This window comes from Solea senegalensis, linkage group LG5, assembly GCF_019176455.1.
Source record: "Solea senegalensis isolate Sse05_10M linkage group LG5, IFAPA_SoseM_1, whole genome shotgun sequence".
Lineage (NCBI taxonomy): Eukaryota > Metazoa > Chordata > Actinopteri > Pleuronectiformes > Soleidae > Solea > Solea senegalensis.
Window position 1 is genome coordinate 25442495 of NC_058025.1, and position 15271 is coordinate 25457765.

The window sequence follows — 15271 nt, forward strand, 5'->3', positions numbered from 1 at the left end:
TGGCAACTTCGACAAAAAGTACTACCACTCCCATGATGCTTTGCTGCGTGTTTCCGGAAGTAATACGTCTCCATCGGGGGCAACGATAGCGTGTCGTGGTAAGTGTTCGTTCAAAGTTTAGCCTCAAACTAATATATACTGCACTTCTAACGTTATATTATTAAACCACGTATATCTGAAACACATATACGTTTGTCTTTCGCCAGCTGTTTTCAGGTAATTTGCGGTGTTACAGAAAGACGCCGCCATGCCGCCTGGGCCTGTTCAGATAGTTCAGCCGGAGCCCAACAATAAGGTAACGAGTTAGCTCATGTTAGCACTGTGGCTAATATACTCAGCACTTCCAGCTGCTTTCCTGACGAAATTCACTTGTTAATATCAGATAGCCTTTGGCGTTTATCTTGTTATTTTGCTAGCTCCAAGTGACAACTCATTCGGCTATAACGGATCAAGTAAATATTTGTTATCAGCGAGTCGGTGCTGCGTTTACTGAGGATAATCCATAGCAATCACTGTAAGCAGTTACCCGGCATTTTATTAAAAGTAGACTGTAGGTTTAGAACCTCTTGAGTTCTCTGTTGTAGTAATCAGGAAATATTTATATTATATTTATACTTATGTTTATATTGTAATCGGGAGTTGCAGGAATATTCTATTTTAAATGCAATATTCAATATTAGGACCAAATGGGTTTTTATAACATGGTTATCCATTGATATGTTGTTGAACATATATGTTTTCTTTAAAGGCATTGTAGTCTATAAATGTACATTCTTTCAACAGATTGATGCACCAGTAGAGGAAACCCCAGCTACTAAGCCAATTGTTGGCATCATATATCCACCTCCTGAGGTCAGAAACATAGTTGACAAGACAGCCAGCTTTGTTGCCAGGTTGGTTACTGCACAATAATCTTTTATATAACTGCAATTTCAAACTGTTTTTATGTACATAAAATGGCAACGTTCTTGTAATTTCATAGAAATGGTCCCGAGTTTGAAGCAAGAATTCGTCAAAATGAGATCAACAATCCAAAATTCAATTTCCTCAACCTCAACGACCCATACCATGCCTACTACCGTCACAAGGTTAATGAATTTAAAGAGGGCAAAGCACAAGAACCCTCTGCAGCAGTGCCCAAGGTTATGCAGCAGGCCATGCTGCAATCCCAGCAGCTGCCTCAAAAAGTAAGACACAGCTTTTTCATCTGCTCTAAAACATGTTTCCGTAGGTTATAACTGGTATTAACTATTAACATTTTGTGCTTGTAAATTCGTACAGGTGATTCAGGAGGCAGTGATTCCCAAAGAACCTCCTCCTGAGTTTGAGTTCATTGCAGACCCTCCGTCAATCTCAGCATTTGACCTGGATGTTGTCAAACTCACTGCCCAGTTTGTTGCTCGCAATGGCCGCCAGTTCCTCACTCAGCTCATGCAGAAAGAACAGAGGAACTACCAGTTTGACTTTCTGCGGCCGCAGCACAGCCTTTTTAATTATTTCACCAAACTGGTTGAGCAGTACACTAAGGTGACTTGCCAAATAATGAGTCTGACACTTGCTTGGTTTGTGCCATGATACTAAACTGTATCTTGAACTCGTCTGCCGTCCTTTAGATACTCATCCCTCCCAAAGGCCTGTTAACCAAGCTGAAGAAGGAGGCTGAGAATCCAAAAGAGGTTATGGACCAGGTAATCCCTTAAACTGTGACTATCTTGCAAAGAAAGAATTGAATCCCATGTTAATCACCTGTCATACTATTCCACCCTCAGGTACGATACCGTGTTGAGTGGGCAAAGTTCCAGGAGCGTGAGAGAAGGAAGGAAGAGGAGGAAAGAGAGAAAGAAAGGGTGGCATATGCCCAAATTGATTGGCATGACTTTGTAGTGGTCGAAACGGTGGATTTCCAGCCCAATGAACAAGGTAATATTACCATGATGACTATTATTATTAAATGTGGAAGTCCCTTCATGTAACCAGAATATCTGATCTAATTTGGTTATCACTCCATCTTCCCCAGGCCACTTCCCTCCACCAACCACACCAGAGGAGCTTGGTGCTCGTATCCTCATCCAAGAGCGCTATGAGAAGTATGGAGAGAGTGAGGAGGTGGAGATGGAGGTTGAGAGTGAAGATGAAGATGATGTGAGAGAGGACAGAGGCAGTGGGCATCCCTCACAGCCTGATCAAGACACACAAGTTCAGGACATGGATGAGGTAAGAACCAGTGAAGAATGTTCCCCCCCTGCTTACAAAGAAACAAAACAAAATGGTAATAACATGTCAATATTGCCCACCTCAGGGATCTGATGACGAGGATATGGGCATGAAGGCTCCTCTGCCACCAGACAATCCAATGCCACCTCCATTGCCTCCAACTCCAGACCAGGTTATCATCCGCAAAGACTATGACCCCAAAGGTAACTTGTGCTTCTTTAACACTTTCTCTGTGCTGTTAAACATGTACAACGTGTGCTTATCTAACGCTGTCTTTTCTTGTAGCCTCCAAGCCTCAGCCTTCAATCGCGGCTCCGGATGAGTACCTCATCTCACCCATTACTGGCGAGAAGATCCCAGCCAGTAAGATGCAAGAGCACATGCGAATTGGTCTGCTGGATCCACGCTGGCTGGAGCAAAGAGATCGTGTTATCAAAGAGAGGCAGATTGAAGATGAAGTCTATGCTCCTGGTTTGGATATTGAGAGCAGCTTGAAACAGCTGGCTGAGAGGCGTACTGATATCTTTGGTGTGGAAGAGACTGCTATTGGTAAGAAGATTGGTGAAGAGGAAATCCAGAAGCCAGAGGAAAAGGTGCGAATGGCTGTTTTAATTACACATCTTTGGGTCCAAAGATTCCCGTAGATGTCATTGAAACGGAACACTATTGACAGTTCTCAACAATTTTGTCAAATGTTTTGGTGTCCACAACATTTGTGTTTCTCTTGCCCTGACAGGTCACTTGGGATGGCCACTCTGGAAGTATGGCTCGTACACAGCAGGCAGCACAGGCCAACATTACCCTGCAAGAGCAAATTGAAGCCATTCACAAAGCCAAAGGGCTCGTCGGAGAGGACGATACCAAGGAGAAAATTGGCCCAAGCAAACCAAGTGAAATTCATCACCAGCCTCCCATGCCCTCCTCTGCACCGAGTATGCCGAAACCGAGTCCTCCCATGACTTCTCTGCCCCGTCCACCCCTATCTGTAAGTTAATATAATTAAAAATAGTTCATCGTTTCATTTGACTTTCTCTGTACACATGTAATCCTAACCCGTCATCGTATGCGCTTGTTAAACAGATGGCACCTCCAGTGCGCACCACTCTTCTGTCTGCTGTACCTGTACTTCCAAGGCCGCCTGTGTCCCCTGTGGTGCGCCTTGCACCAGGACAAGTTCTAAGCTCAGTCCCTCATGCTCCCATGATTCCTGCGCCCCGTATCAATGTGGTTCCCATGCCACCATCAGCACCCCACATCATGGCCCCAAGACCACCTCCCATGGTTGTTCCAACTGGTAAGATGCTTTATTATCCCCTGCCCTCTGCTACTTTTTTAAAATAGCAGGATGCAGTGATTTATTTATTTATTTTTTACATAATAATACATTTCAAAAACATTGGAAAGATGGTGCTGAGTAATGATCTGGATTTTACTGTTGGCCCAGGAGTATGCTTTGGAATATCCCTTTTTTATTATTTTACATTTAAACAACCTCTTCACCTCTTCCAGCATTTGTTCCGGCTCCACCAGTGCCACAACCACCAAGCTCTGCTCCTGCACCGCCTTCTCACCCACCTCCGCCTCACGACGACGAGCCGGTCAGTAAGAAAATGAAGACAGAGGACAACCTCATTCCAGAGGAGGAGTTCCTGCGCAGAAATAAGGTTTGATAGAGCAGTGTGTGTGTGTGTGTGTGTTTGTTTGTCTGCGTTCTACAGCTTTCATCATACATATAACTGTATTGGTACCATATACTGGCTGCTGGCCTGGTCTACCATATACTTGCTGTAAAAGGCATTTTCTTTTCTTTTCAGGGCCCCGTGGCAGTTAAAGTACAGGTTCCCAACATGCAGGACAAGACGGAATGGAAGCTAAATGGCCAAGTGCTAAATTTCACTGTCCCTCTCACAGACCAGGTATCTAAATACAGAATTGTTTTTCTTTTTTACGTCAATGCACATAATGCCTTCTTATTGACATGCAAATACAATGTGTCCACAGGTGTCGGTTATTAAAGTCAAAATCCATGAAGCCACAGGCATGCCAGCAGGAAAACAGAAGTTACAATATGAGGTAAACTTTCTTTTTTTAACCTTGTTTGAAATGTGATTTTTTTTTTGTGACTGAAAGTCTTGAAAGCTCTTTAACGTGTGAATGCAATTCTCGAGCATGTCTTTAATAAACCCGGTGTGATGGAGCTTTTTCACAACAGATATTTGTCGACATGAAATAGAAGGACAAACACAGGTTTTACCAATAACAGTAATTAGGGTTCAACTCCAATTTTAAGAGAGCCAGGGTCATGTTAGTGTTCAAGTGTAAGGGTAGGTCACACTAAATACTTATGATTTCCTGTATTTTCTGGATGGGTCCCAATAAAGTGACTGAGAAATAATTCTACGCATTGCTAAGTCAAACATGTGATTCTTCTTCCATTTTAGGGCATTTTTATCAAGGATTCCAACTCTTTGGCTTATTACAATATGAACAACGGTTCAGTCATCCACTTGGCACTGAAGGAGAGAGGTGGACGAAAGAAGTGAACCATGCAGCGATAAAGAAATTCCTGTCATGTCATTTTAGTTAAATCCATATTGTGTCACAATATAATCCACTTTTCATCAAGGGTTTGTAAGGAAAACCTTGTCCTTGCATTTTAACTGTTGTTCATGACGATGAAAGAAGTCTATGACCGATTGGATTCATGTGTTAAGTTCAACTCTTCTTGTGTTCATGGTAATACACATTTAGTGACTGCAAATACCCATGATGTTCTACCATTCAAATAAAGGAATGTAAAACAATAGATCTGCTTTTGTTGTTTTAATATTGATGTCATGGAGAAACACAGGCCACAAAGATCAGACGGTTAACTGGTGGTTTCTTGTCACTGAGCTTGGAAACGCTCCAAAATACCAAAGCAAATTCATTGTAGTTCATCAGATTTAGGAAAATCTCTCGTGTTTAATCACCTTTTACAAGTTCAAGTGAAAAAACAGGACGTACACATGACATTGTGTTTCAGTGTGTCATTGTGGTGCAGATCATGCCATAAACCAATGTCAAATAAACCAATGTGGCATCAATTGTGGATGCTGTGTACATTTATTCATGTTTTATTTTTAGCTCAGAAACGTGAATGTAAGCACTTCAGTAAAATTACATTTTAGAAAGTACGGGTGTACAAAAATTGCAATTACAGTAATGTGAGTAAAAGTACTACACTACTTTCCACCCCTGACGATATAGTTGTCCTTAAATGTTTTCAGAAAGTGTTGCTCAAGTTAACCAAAACTCCACAAATCCTTTGCACAGCATCAAAAGTAATTCCTTCCACCAAAATAACTCGCACAGCTATTTTACGATAATGTGTTATGGAGCTTCTAATAAACGCTGATGTTAAACTCATAACCCATTAATAAACATTGGAATTAAGCCTAATTTGACTTGTCTGTTGTATTTACAGTTCTACATGTATACCATGCACCACAAATGTTTTAAAAAAGAAGAAACATGGAGTGTAAGTCCGTTTGCATAGGTGTAACGGGAGTTACATGTGTATACAATGGGGATAAAGTGTAAAAAGTCATTCTTTGAGCAATAAAACATTTAGATTCTAAAGGTTACTCCCCACGGCAACCACTAGGGGTCGTCCACATTAAGGCGCTGGCTGAAACACTGGCCCGCCCACTAAGCCCACAGTCCCCTCCCCTGAAACGGCTCGGCTCATTCGGGATGACAGCACTACGAAACCACCACTACCTGCGGATCTTCAAAACGAGTCCTTTAAATACCTAACACCGTGAACACTGTTACCTACTAGCCATGAAAACCACGTTTAGAATTTAGCGCTAGTTGGCTGAACGTGGAGTCATTTCGGAAACATTTTTGGAGTAAACGCTAAGTACGTTAGCAACCCGCCGCTGGCTAGCTAACCGTAAATCTGTGAAAGCTTAAGGTAAAAACCTCACCGCCGCGCCCCGACAGCTGTGGATTATAACTACAGGAAAAAACACACGCTGAAAAGTTAAAGGCAAGTCGAGAGAACATGACGTCGATGCCATTTGACCCGACAACAAATGCAGAGGGACGCTTTTGACTTGGGCTGTCAACAAGAAGCTCGCTGGCGTTAGCTGTTGTGGCTATCCAGTTAGCCTTTTCGCCACCATGGCCAAGATAGAGAACGGCCGTCAGTCCGTGGACACACGGAGCATCCGCACCATCAGCAGCAGCCACATAGACGACGAAAGCTCGCTGGGATCCGACTCTGAGATCAACGGCTTCACAAGCGACAGACAGACGGATAAATATGGATTCATTGGCGGGGCACAGCAGTACTCGGAGACATCGTAAGTGGGATCATTACCCATTGACTTAATCTCTGTCGACTAGCACCAAACTTTAATGTGGTGGAGTGACGTAGAGTATCATAAACTCTGCTGGTGTTTTTTTGTCGTAGCAGTGACGTAGAGTATCATAAACTCTGCTGGTGTTTTTTGTCGTAGCAGTGACGTAGAGTATCATAAACTCCACTGGTGTTTTTGTTTAGTCTTGGTGCTTCTGCCTCTCCCCTGCAGCTGCGTGGCACAGTGTTTCTGTATTTACCCACTGTTTGCCTCAGTCCCCATGGCAAATATGAAAGCTGGAGGCAACAACACAGTGCACCATTATTCCTCCTCCTCCTGCGACACTGTTTTTACTGTATCTGACACTGTTTCATAGGAGAAGTCTAAAAAGTTTTTATTTGAATAGACTTATTCATATCCCTCGAGGCTAGTTTCAGTGTTTCCTGAAGAAGTCCTCTTTCTTCTAGCCCTTTAATGGGGCGCTGAAGTCTGCACTTCAGTGCCAAAGTAGTGATAGGAGTGAGACCAAGTTGTGCCAGGCACTGTCTGCCTGTCTGTCTGTCTGTCTGTCCGGGAGCTTCCTGTTTTCTGGAGTTTTGGCAGCCTTGGAGCCGCAGCCCTGGTTCTAAAGCTGTTGTGTCATATGTTTCAATGAAATCTTGGGTTGGACAATAAGGCAGTGATCATTTAAAAAAAATGAATCATGGGTAATTATGACAGCACGTGTCAGCTAATTAGTACTTGACAATTGCTCTTCAGTGAAAAACATCATATCACGTCAGAGGTAAAAAGTACATATTAACTGTGTTCATTTGTGTGGAAGTTTTGTTGTGATACGTACTTTACATTATTGTTTAGTTATTTTCCAGCCCTAATGGGGACACATCTAAAGATGACAATCTATTCCAAGTCAATTCACAGGATAAATCATGATAAGAGCAAGTTTTGACTATTTTTACACCAATGTCTTTAACTCCTGATATTATTTTTGAAAGGGTAAACATAACATTTCCAGTAGAAGATATGTTTGACGATTGAATCGCAACTTAAATGCATGAATGTGGTGTTTAATTATTATATTTATATGTAAAAGGCTGGAAAAATAGATTTGGCAAGTGGTGACACAGAAAAATCTCCAATGGCCCGCTTGTGGGTTCCATATTAAGTCTCTGTGAATTACTGTACTATTAGGCCTCTTTTTGGCTCCCAGCTTTATACATAGTCACAAACCCAGGGTTTAAATTACAATACTTGGAAGTGAAAGTTACTAAAAACCAATTGTTTAGGGTCTTTGGAAGCTGATGCTGGAGTATAACATCGTTGCACTGATGCACAACATCTATCCCTTTTTTTAAATGAAAGAGGACCGTCTGAAGTTTAAAACTTTCTTTGAAGACAACCCTACAATTACGTGTTTGTGGAGATAATTACATAGCCTGTTAAGGCATCGGAGCTCAGTTATAATACGTTATACTTGCCCATGTTTTCTTTTTCCAGCGGGGAGTACGCTGTGAAGTTCTTAGTTGTTCTAGCCTGTAAATGTTTTACAGTTAAATGACATTAAAAGACAAGTCCCTACTGCAGCTCTTTGAGGTTAAACAGGCGTTGTCAATAAACTGAGTTAGTGTCTTTTATAGTCTCCTCAAATCAAAACAAGACGCACTGTACCACACACACACACACACTGATCTGGTGGCACAAGCACAACAGCCTCCTGTTTACCTAATTTGGTATTACAGCATTTTCACCTGGCGGTTAAGGTGGTGTATTATTTTTAAGCGGCTCAACATGAATCCATTTTTCGGTTTTTGTCTTCAGGGCTCAGGATGTGCCCCCCGCTGTGCTCAGGCAGAGGGAGGTGAAGTGGCTGGACATGCTCAACCATTGGGACAAGTGGATCATCAAGAGGTTTGATAAGGTCAGCACCAAATGATAACTGTAATGTCATTTATAACTTGAGGCTGCTCGGTTTGATTGACAGTCGATTGTATTTGGTCTGCAGTCAGCTGTCGTGCACTCGGCAGCACGTACATGGCCACGCTTAAGCATTTGATTGCACAAGGACAAGAACCTTTGTGGACACATTGTTTGCAGCCTCACTTGTTGAGCTGGTTCTGGGCCGAAACGCTGTCAGCTATTCAGCACAGGGATGCAACTGCTGCTCATTTCCATGAATCAGCAGCAGGGCAGGACATGACCCATCCCGTTATCGCCCTATGCGCCATGTGACAGATTGATAGTCTCATATTCAGGGAGGGGCTGCGTTGACTTCCTGTGAGATGACTGTAATAAAGGTTCTGCAAGTGTAGTATGTTATAGCTGTACTTAAGGGCAGTTTGACTGTGAGCCAAAAGTAGCCGTCGTGTTCCTGTTAAACACATCGCACACTGACGGTCGTAGTTTCTAATCCATTGTTATGTTTTACTCGAGCTTTACTGGAGAAATTGTTCTCTCTTTGAGGAAGTGTGCCAGCTTCATATCAGAGAAAGCAAACATAAGTGACCAGGTTTCATTTTAGTCCATCTAAGTTTGACATTTTTAAGTTTCAGTTTGTTTTAGTTTGAATTATTCTATTCAGTTTAGAGATTGTAGTGAAATTAGACTAGAATAAAATACAGAAAATGAGTCCATGGTGCACAGTGAGCTGCTTTTGATAGATAGCAAGATTCTGTGTAAATAGAAGAGGAACCAACACCAAGTGTGTGGGCCACTGACTTGCATACCAGTTTGCATGATTTGTTTTTTTGGCTCCTGACGAGCCTTTGTTATTCTCGATACTTTTGTGTCTTGCTTCATTTGTTGACCTCTTCTTCCTCTGCGGCTTAGGTGAGGCTGCGCTGCCAGAAAGGAATCCCTCCTGCCCTCCGAGGCCGTGCATGGCTTTACCTGTCGGGGGGGAAGGTGAAGAAAGAGCAGAACCAAGGAAAGTTTCAGGTCAGGACACTTCTTCTTCCACTTCCCCTTTTAATGCTGTCTTTATTCTGTTTTCGAGCTCATTTTTACTTTGAAATTCCACTGAAACTGTGACTGTGCACCCGGGTTATCACATCTGTTGAGACTGTCATGAAGTGTTATCTGATGGCAAATAACACTACTGTATGTACTTTTAAAATAATAATTATAATAATACTGCATGGAAAAACATGGTCCCTCTCTGCGGTGTGTTTTGTCAGGAGCTGGATAACCAGGCCGGGGAACCCAAATGGATCGATGTCATTGAGAAAGATCTCCATCGACAGTTTCCTTTCCATGAGATGTTTGTGTCTCGGGGAGGACACGGGTAAGCGGTGTGACGTGTCGTGAGTGAATCACCATCGGACCTTGAATTTGTCTCTAATTTGTCTTAACTCTTGTGTATGTTGATGGTTTAAAGGCAGCGGGACCTGTTCCGTGTTCTTAAGGCCTACACTGTCTACAGGCCAGAGGAGGGGTACTGCCAAGCCCAAGCTCCCATAGCTGCGGTGTTGCTCATGCACATGCCTGCTGAGGTGCTGTATACTTTTCCATCCACCACAAATACCAAATAAAGTATTTTCCATTGCTATAAGTGTGCTGTTGCCATACTGTGTAAACCTCTGCACCAGTTACCTGGTATATTTTGCCCTTTAAGCTAAGAATGCCATTTTCATGATCTTGTACTGCTGGGTTTTAATTTGTCACCTTGTATTAGTCTCAGATAATGTAATCCTGAGAATACTGAGACTCGCTCAGGCAGCCACACGGGCGTAACAAGTGTTTAAGCAGATGTCTTCATGTCTACATTCAAATAAAACATGCAGAAGCGAAGCAGGCTCAATCCCACAAAGTCGTTCATTTTGTGACAGTGCATCATCTTCAATCTGGCATCATCAGCCTCCTCTGTCAATGCTCGGTCTTTATTATCCGTGTCACAGTGTCTGGTGTAATGTGACATCTATGTGACATGTCTGTTTGTTTCCACAGGAAGCTTTCTGGGGCCTGGTCCAAATCTGTGAGCGCTATCTTCCCGGCTACTACAGTCCTGGCTTGGTAAGACTGAGTAAAACTGGAGTTGACTTTTGTATTTGCAGACTCGGGAATGATGTGGTTATAAATTACTGATGAAACCAGTTAGGCGTCGTCAGACCACATTTAACAGCGGGTTAGTTATTTGCCCAGCAGCTACAAGAGTTAACGCATTTCTCACCGTATGTAATTATTGTTGCACGCGGTTACTGTTCAGCATAATCGTTCTCATATTATGTAATTCTAAGTTGACGGAAGAATTTGATTCCTCGTGGAAGCCTAACATAGAGGTTATGAAATCAGAGGAAACAAATGACGATGTATGAGCATCTGTATCAGGTTTCATCCCCGAGTGTAATAGCTTGTGTTTATTCTTCTCTCAGGAAGCTATACAGTTGGACGGAGAGATCCTGTTCGCTCTGCTGCGACGCGTCTCCCCGCTAGCCTTCCGCCATCTGGAGAAACACAAGATTGACCCGATCCTCTACATGACTGAGTGGTTTATGTGTGCCTTCTCCAGAACGCTGCCTTGGGCCTCTGTGCTTCGCGTCTGGGACATGTTCCTCTGCGACGGTAAGCGGCGACTTTGCAGCGCTGTCGACGAGACGTCGCGTCAGAACCTCTTCACCCTGACACTTCTCCCTCTCTCAGGGGTGAAAATCATCTTCCGCGTGGGTTTGGTGCTGCTTAAGTGCATGCTCGGGACCCGGGAGAAGCTGAAGGCCTGCCAGGGCCAGTACGAGACCATGGAGCTGCTCAGAGCCATCGAGCCTCGATACATGCAGGAAGGTTTCCTCGTACGAGAGGTAAGTGACAGACTCGCCTGCCTACTACGAACACAGTTTATGTTTTTGGTTCGTGTAAATGTCGCTTTTCTGGCACATTTACAACATCATGCACTGCTGAGAGCAGTTGTGGCCAGATTTGATTTGTTTGGTGAATATCGTACAGTGTATATATAGTCTTTACTTGTGACTAATCAAACTCAAACACTTGTATTGTGCTGTTGAGACGAGACTGTAACACAGTCGTCGTAGAGGGCCGTGTCACTTGTTGTGGATATGAAATGAAAAGAGAACAAAAGCCTTCACAACTGTCGCCAAGGAAACGGCAGAGAGACTGCGAGTGAATTAAAGTGGTGTCGACACAAACTGAGCAGAATGTCCGTCTGTCTGGTTTGTGTGTGTGTGTGTGTGTGTGTGTGTGCGCGCGTCTCTTCCTGTTAACAATACCTCCTCTTGTCCGCTCTGCCGTTACTCGCCGCTCAGTATCCGCAGCAGCCCCGAGGCCCCTTTGGCATTAACTTAACAAAGTTCACATTTTTAGCTCAATAGCCAGACATATTTTCCAGCAGTCGCTGCTTTTGCTGCTTCACATTTCAATGACGATGATTGATGAGAGTCCGTGCGGTGACCCGGTGACGCGTCTCTTCCCGCTGCAGATCCTGGAGGTGCCGGTGACCGCGCGGGACGTGGAGCGAGAGCATCACGCCCAGCTGAAGCGCTGGAGGAAGACGCGCGGGGAGCTCAACTCCAAGCCGGCGCCGAGGATGCACGGCGCGCGGCACGTCATGATGTCCGAGCCGCCCGGGCGCCAGGACCTGCAGCAGAACCCCACCATTGTCGTGGAAGTGCCTCCGCCGAAGGGCAAGGAGGAGAAAAAGAGCAAGAAAAAGAGGAGCATGAAGAAACCCCAGACCATTATGGAGATCCCCAACCCGTACCCTCTTCCAACTGACCCTCCGCCTCCACCCCCGCCAACAGATCCACCCGCTCCACCTCCAGTCAGGGACCATACAATCGAGACTGCGCCACAAGCTGATACAGACTCACTTCAGCAGCCGCAGCAAGCTCCTCCCACAGACCGCCCCCCTGCCGAAGAATCACCTGCTCTTCAGCAATCCACACAAAGCCTTAGCAGCACAGAGCTGGACACATATCTGTAGCTCACCAGCAGCATCCAGCCAGAGTCTGTCCAGCATCACAATCACTAATATCCTCCTGTTCCAGTTTTGTCTGTGTTGTTGTTGTTGTTATTATTGTTTGATCCGCGCTCATTTCTCAACACAAGACACTGATGTTAGCTCCGCTTAACGTTTTTGTTTTTATTCAAACCATACATTTTAACGTCGTGTTTACTGAGTTAATGGGAGCAAAATCACCTCTTGCAGACACGTGTGCTTTGAATGGGACTGAGCTCACTGTAATACTCTGCAGCCGTAGGTGTCATTGGTGCTTTCGTGCACTAGAGGGCAGCCTCGTCCAGGCCTCAGTAAGAATCCAGTTAGTTAAACTCATTATTTACTTCACTCAGTTTGGGAGATATTCTTTTTTACCTTGTGTTTCATGTTCTTTACGTTGATCACCGCAGATCGACGACGTTTTGACACATCCTCTCCTTCAAGGACTATTTATTTAAAGATCACGTTTGTTTCGTTTATACCCCTGCTTGCTCTCAAATGCTCGCAGGTTTTTGCGCGCGTGCTAAAACCTTATATAGTCGGTGTGCCAGCCTCGTCCAGCCTCTTTACAGCAGCAGTAGTTTATGTTCGTCGGGCAGCGGAGAGAAAAACACATTCCTCATGGATGACACATTTCTGCTTTGTTAAAAGCTAGTATTGTAAAAAAAAAAAAAAATAAAAAAAATTTGTCGTCTGATGCCAAACTCTGTGTTTGTATTTCACGTGTGATGACACAGGTCACAGGTCATGGTGCTTTTCTTCCACTTGACCTCTGTACAAGGGCCAACCAGAGCTTAATGTGTATTATTTTGGTCTTTTCTTTTTTTAATAAATATATATATATATATGTAGATTTTGCTAGAATTTCCAAAGTAAACGAAGACTGTTTTGAGCATGGTCAGGGTCTCTGTAGCATTTCTTTAGGACATTGTGAGAAAATCACACTTGCTATGATGCTAACCCCCAAGAATTTGGACAATCTTTTTCGTGAACGTCTGCTTTTGTGTTGATAAACAATAAAAGGGAGTTTTTGCTCGAGCACAAGTACAAGTTTGGGACGTGTTTGCGTGTCGTTAACAATAAAAGGTCTGCTTTGAAATGCATGTATTTATCGGTCGGTCACAAAAGGGCTAAAATGTAAACAAAAACACTTACCCTGTATGCAATGTTCTTATTATAGGTGCTTGTATTACACACCTTATGTTAAGCCGATGTTCTTTTTCTAATTCTGTGTAAAGTAACGATTTTGTAGTGAAATCTGTTTTAAATGTGTGATAATGCCAACTTTTTATTGGACAGTTCCAGAAGTCGCAGAATATTTTAGATTTCCTGCGGGGGGAGAATATTTGTACATTTATACTTTTCCACACAGACTGGTTTTTTCAATAGTCACCACATGGAGTTCAAACATGTTTTACAGCCACACGGCCGTCTGCAATATCTAAACTGCTACAGTTAACTTTTACAAAATAAATTTTGTTCAAAGAAAACTTCAGCCTTTCTGGTGCTTTTATTCTCTTCACTGAGTCGTGTAACGTTGCTCACATTTATCATTATTAATATTATTATTATTATTATTACAATATACTACTATACTACATTTATTATTATTATTATAATATACTACTATACTACATTTATTATTATTGGTATTGTATACTACTATATTACATTTATTATTATTATAAGTATTGTATACTACTATATTACATTTATTATTATTATAAGTATTGTATACTACTATATTACATTTATTATTATTAATTTATTAGTATTGTATACTACTATATTTCATTTATTATGATTAGTATTATATACTACTATATTACATTTATTATCAGTAGTAGTAGTATTGTATACTACTACATTACATTTATTATTATTAGTATTATTATTATATACAACTATATTACATTTATTATTATCATAAGTATTGTATACTACTATATTACATTTATTATTATCATTATAAGTATTGTATACTACTATATTACATTTATTATTATCATTATAAGTATTGTATACTTCTATATTACATTTATTATTATTAGTATTATATACTACTATATTACATTTATTATTATTATAAGTATTGTATACTACTATATTACATTTATTATTATTATTGTTAGTATTATATACTACTATATTACATTTATTATTATTAGTAGTAGTATTATATACTACTATATTACATTTATTATTATTATTATTATTATTATTATAATAAGTATTGTATACTACTATATTACATTTATTATTATTATTATAAGTATTGTATACTACTACATTACATTTATTATTGCTATTAGTAGTATTATATACTACTATATTAGTCAGATTTGGTGCTGATCAATGTCGTATATTGGCCAGCAGAGGGAGCTCTTGTGTCACCAGTTTGAAATGAAGCAGTACGTTTGGCATGAAAAGGTCAAAGGTCTTTCAGGAGGGATTTGAACACGTCCCGGAGTAAAAAAGACATCATAAGTGATAATGATTGGAATAATCTGAACAATCAGCAGATTTGAATGTTATATTATATGAAAGTAAATGTTTTCCTGTTTGTTTTTGTTTGTAGTCTGCGTGTCATATTACACCATGAAGTACATAACATCACATCAATCCAAAGGTGACAATGTGACCTCCCTTTCAACTGATATAAAACTGAAAGTGTGTGTGTCGGTTTTAGTTCCTGTTTTGTCCTCATGACGTTAATGAGGCATTTTTAGAGGAACTGGTTGAAGTTCAGGGCTGAGATTGTGTTTGT

At 41.8% G+C, this 15271-nt stretch overlaps 2 protein-coding genes across 2 annotated transcripts; both read left to right on the forward strand.

The window, feature by feature from the left end:
- The first annotated feature begins 30 nt into the window (after positions 1-30).
- On the forward strand, positions 31-5020 carry sf3a1 (splicing factor 3a, subunit 1). The gene is made up of 16 exons (XM_044025770.1): positions 31-98; positions 207-295; positions 784-893; positions 983-1187; positions 1282-1527; positions 1614-1688; positions 1770-1920; positions 2018-2214; positions 2300-2417; positions 2500-2807; positions 2951-3199; positions 3295-3508; positions 3724-3878; positions 4029-4130; positions 4216-4287; positions 4656-5020. Exons 2-16 carry the CDS (start codon positions 248-250, stop codon positions 4755-4757), a joined length of 2352 nt encoding a protein of 783 aa, XP_043881705.1. The 5' UTR covers positions 31-98; positions 207-247; the 3' UTR covers positions 4758-5020.
- An 897-nt stretch (positions 5021-5917) lies between these two features.
- On the forward strand, positions 5918-13994 carry LOC122769322 (TBC1 domain family member 10A-like). Its single transcript, XM_044025773.1, has 9 exons — positions 5918-6563; positions 8379-8478; positions 9387-9494; positions 9734-9840; positions 9934-10048; positions 10503-10568; positions 10928-11117; positions 11196-11350; positions 11986-13994. The coding sequence occupies exons 1-9, from the start codon at positions 6382-6384 to the stop codon at positions 12487-12489; spliced, it is 1527 nt and encodes a 508-aa protein (XP_043881708.1). The 5' UTR covers positions 5918-6381; the 3' UTR covers positions 12490-13994.
- Positions 13995-15271: the final 1277 nt, after the last annotated feature.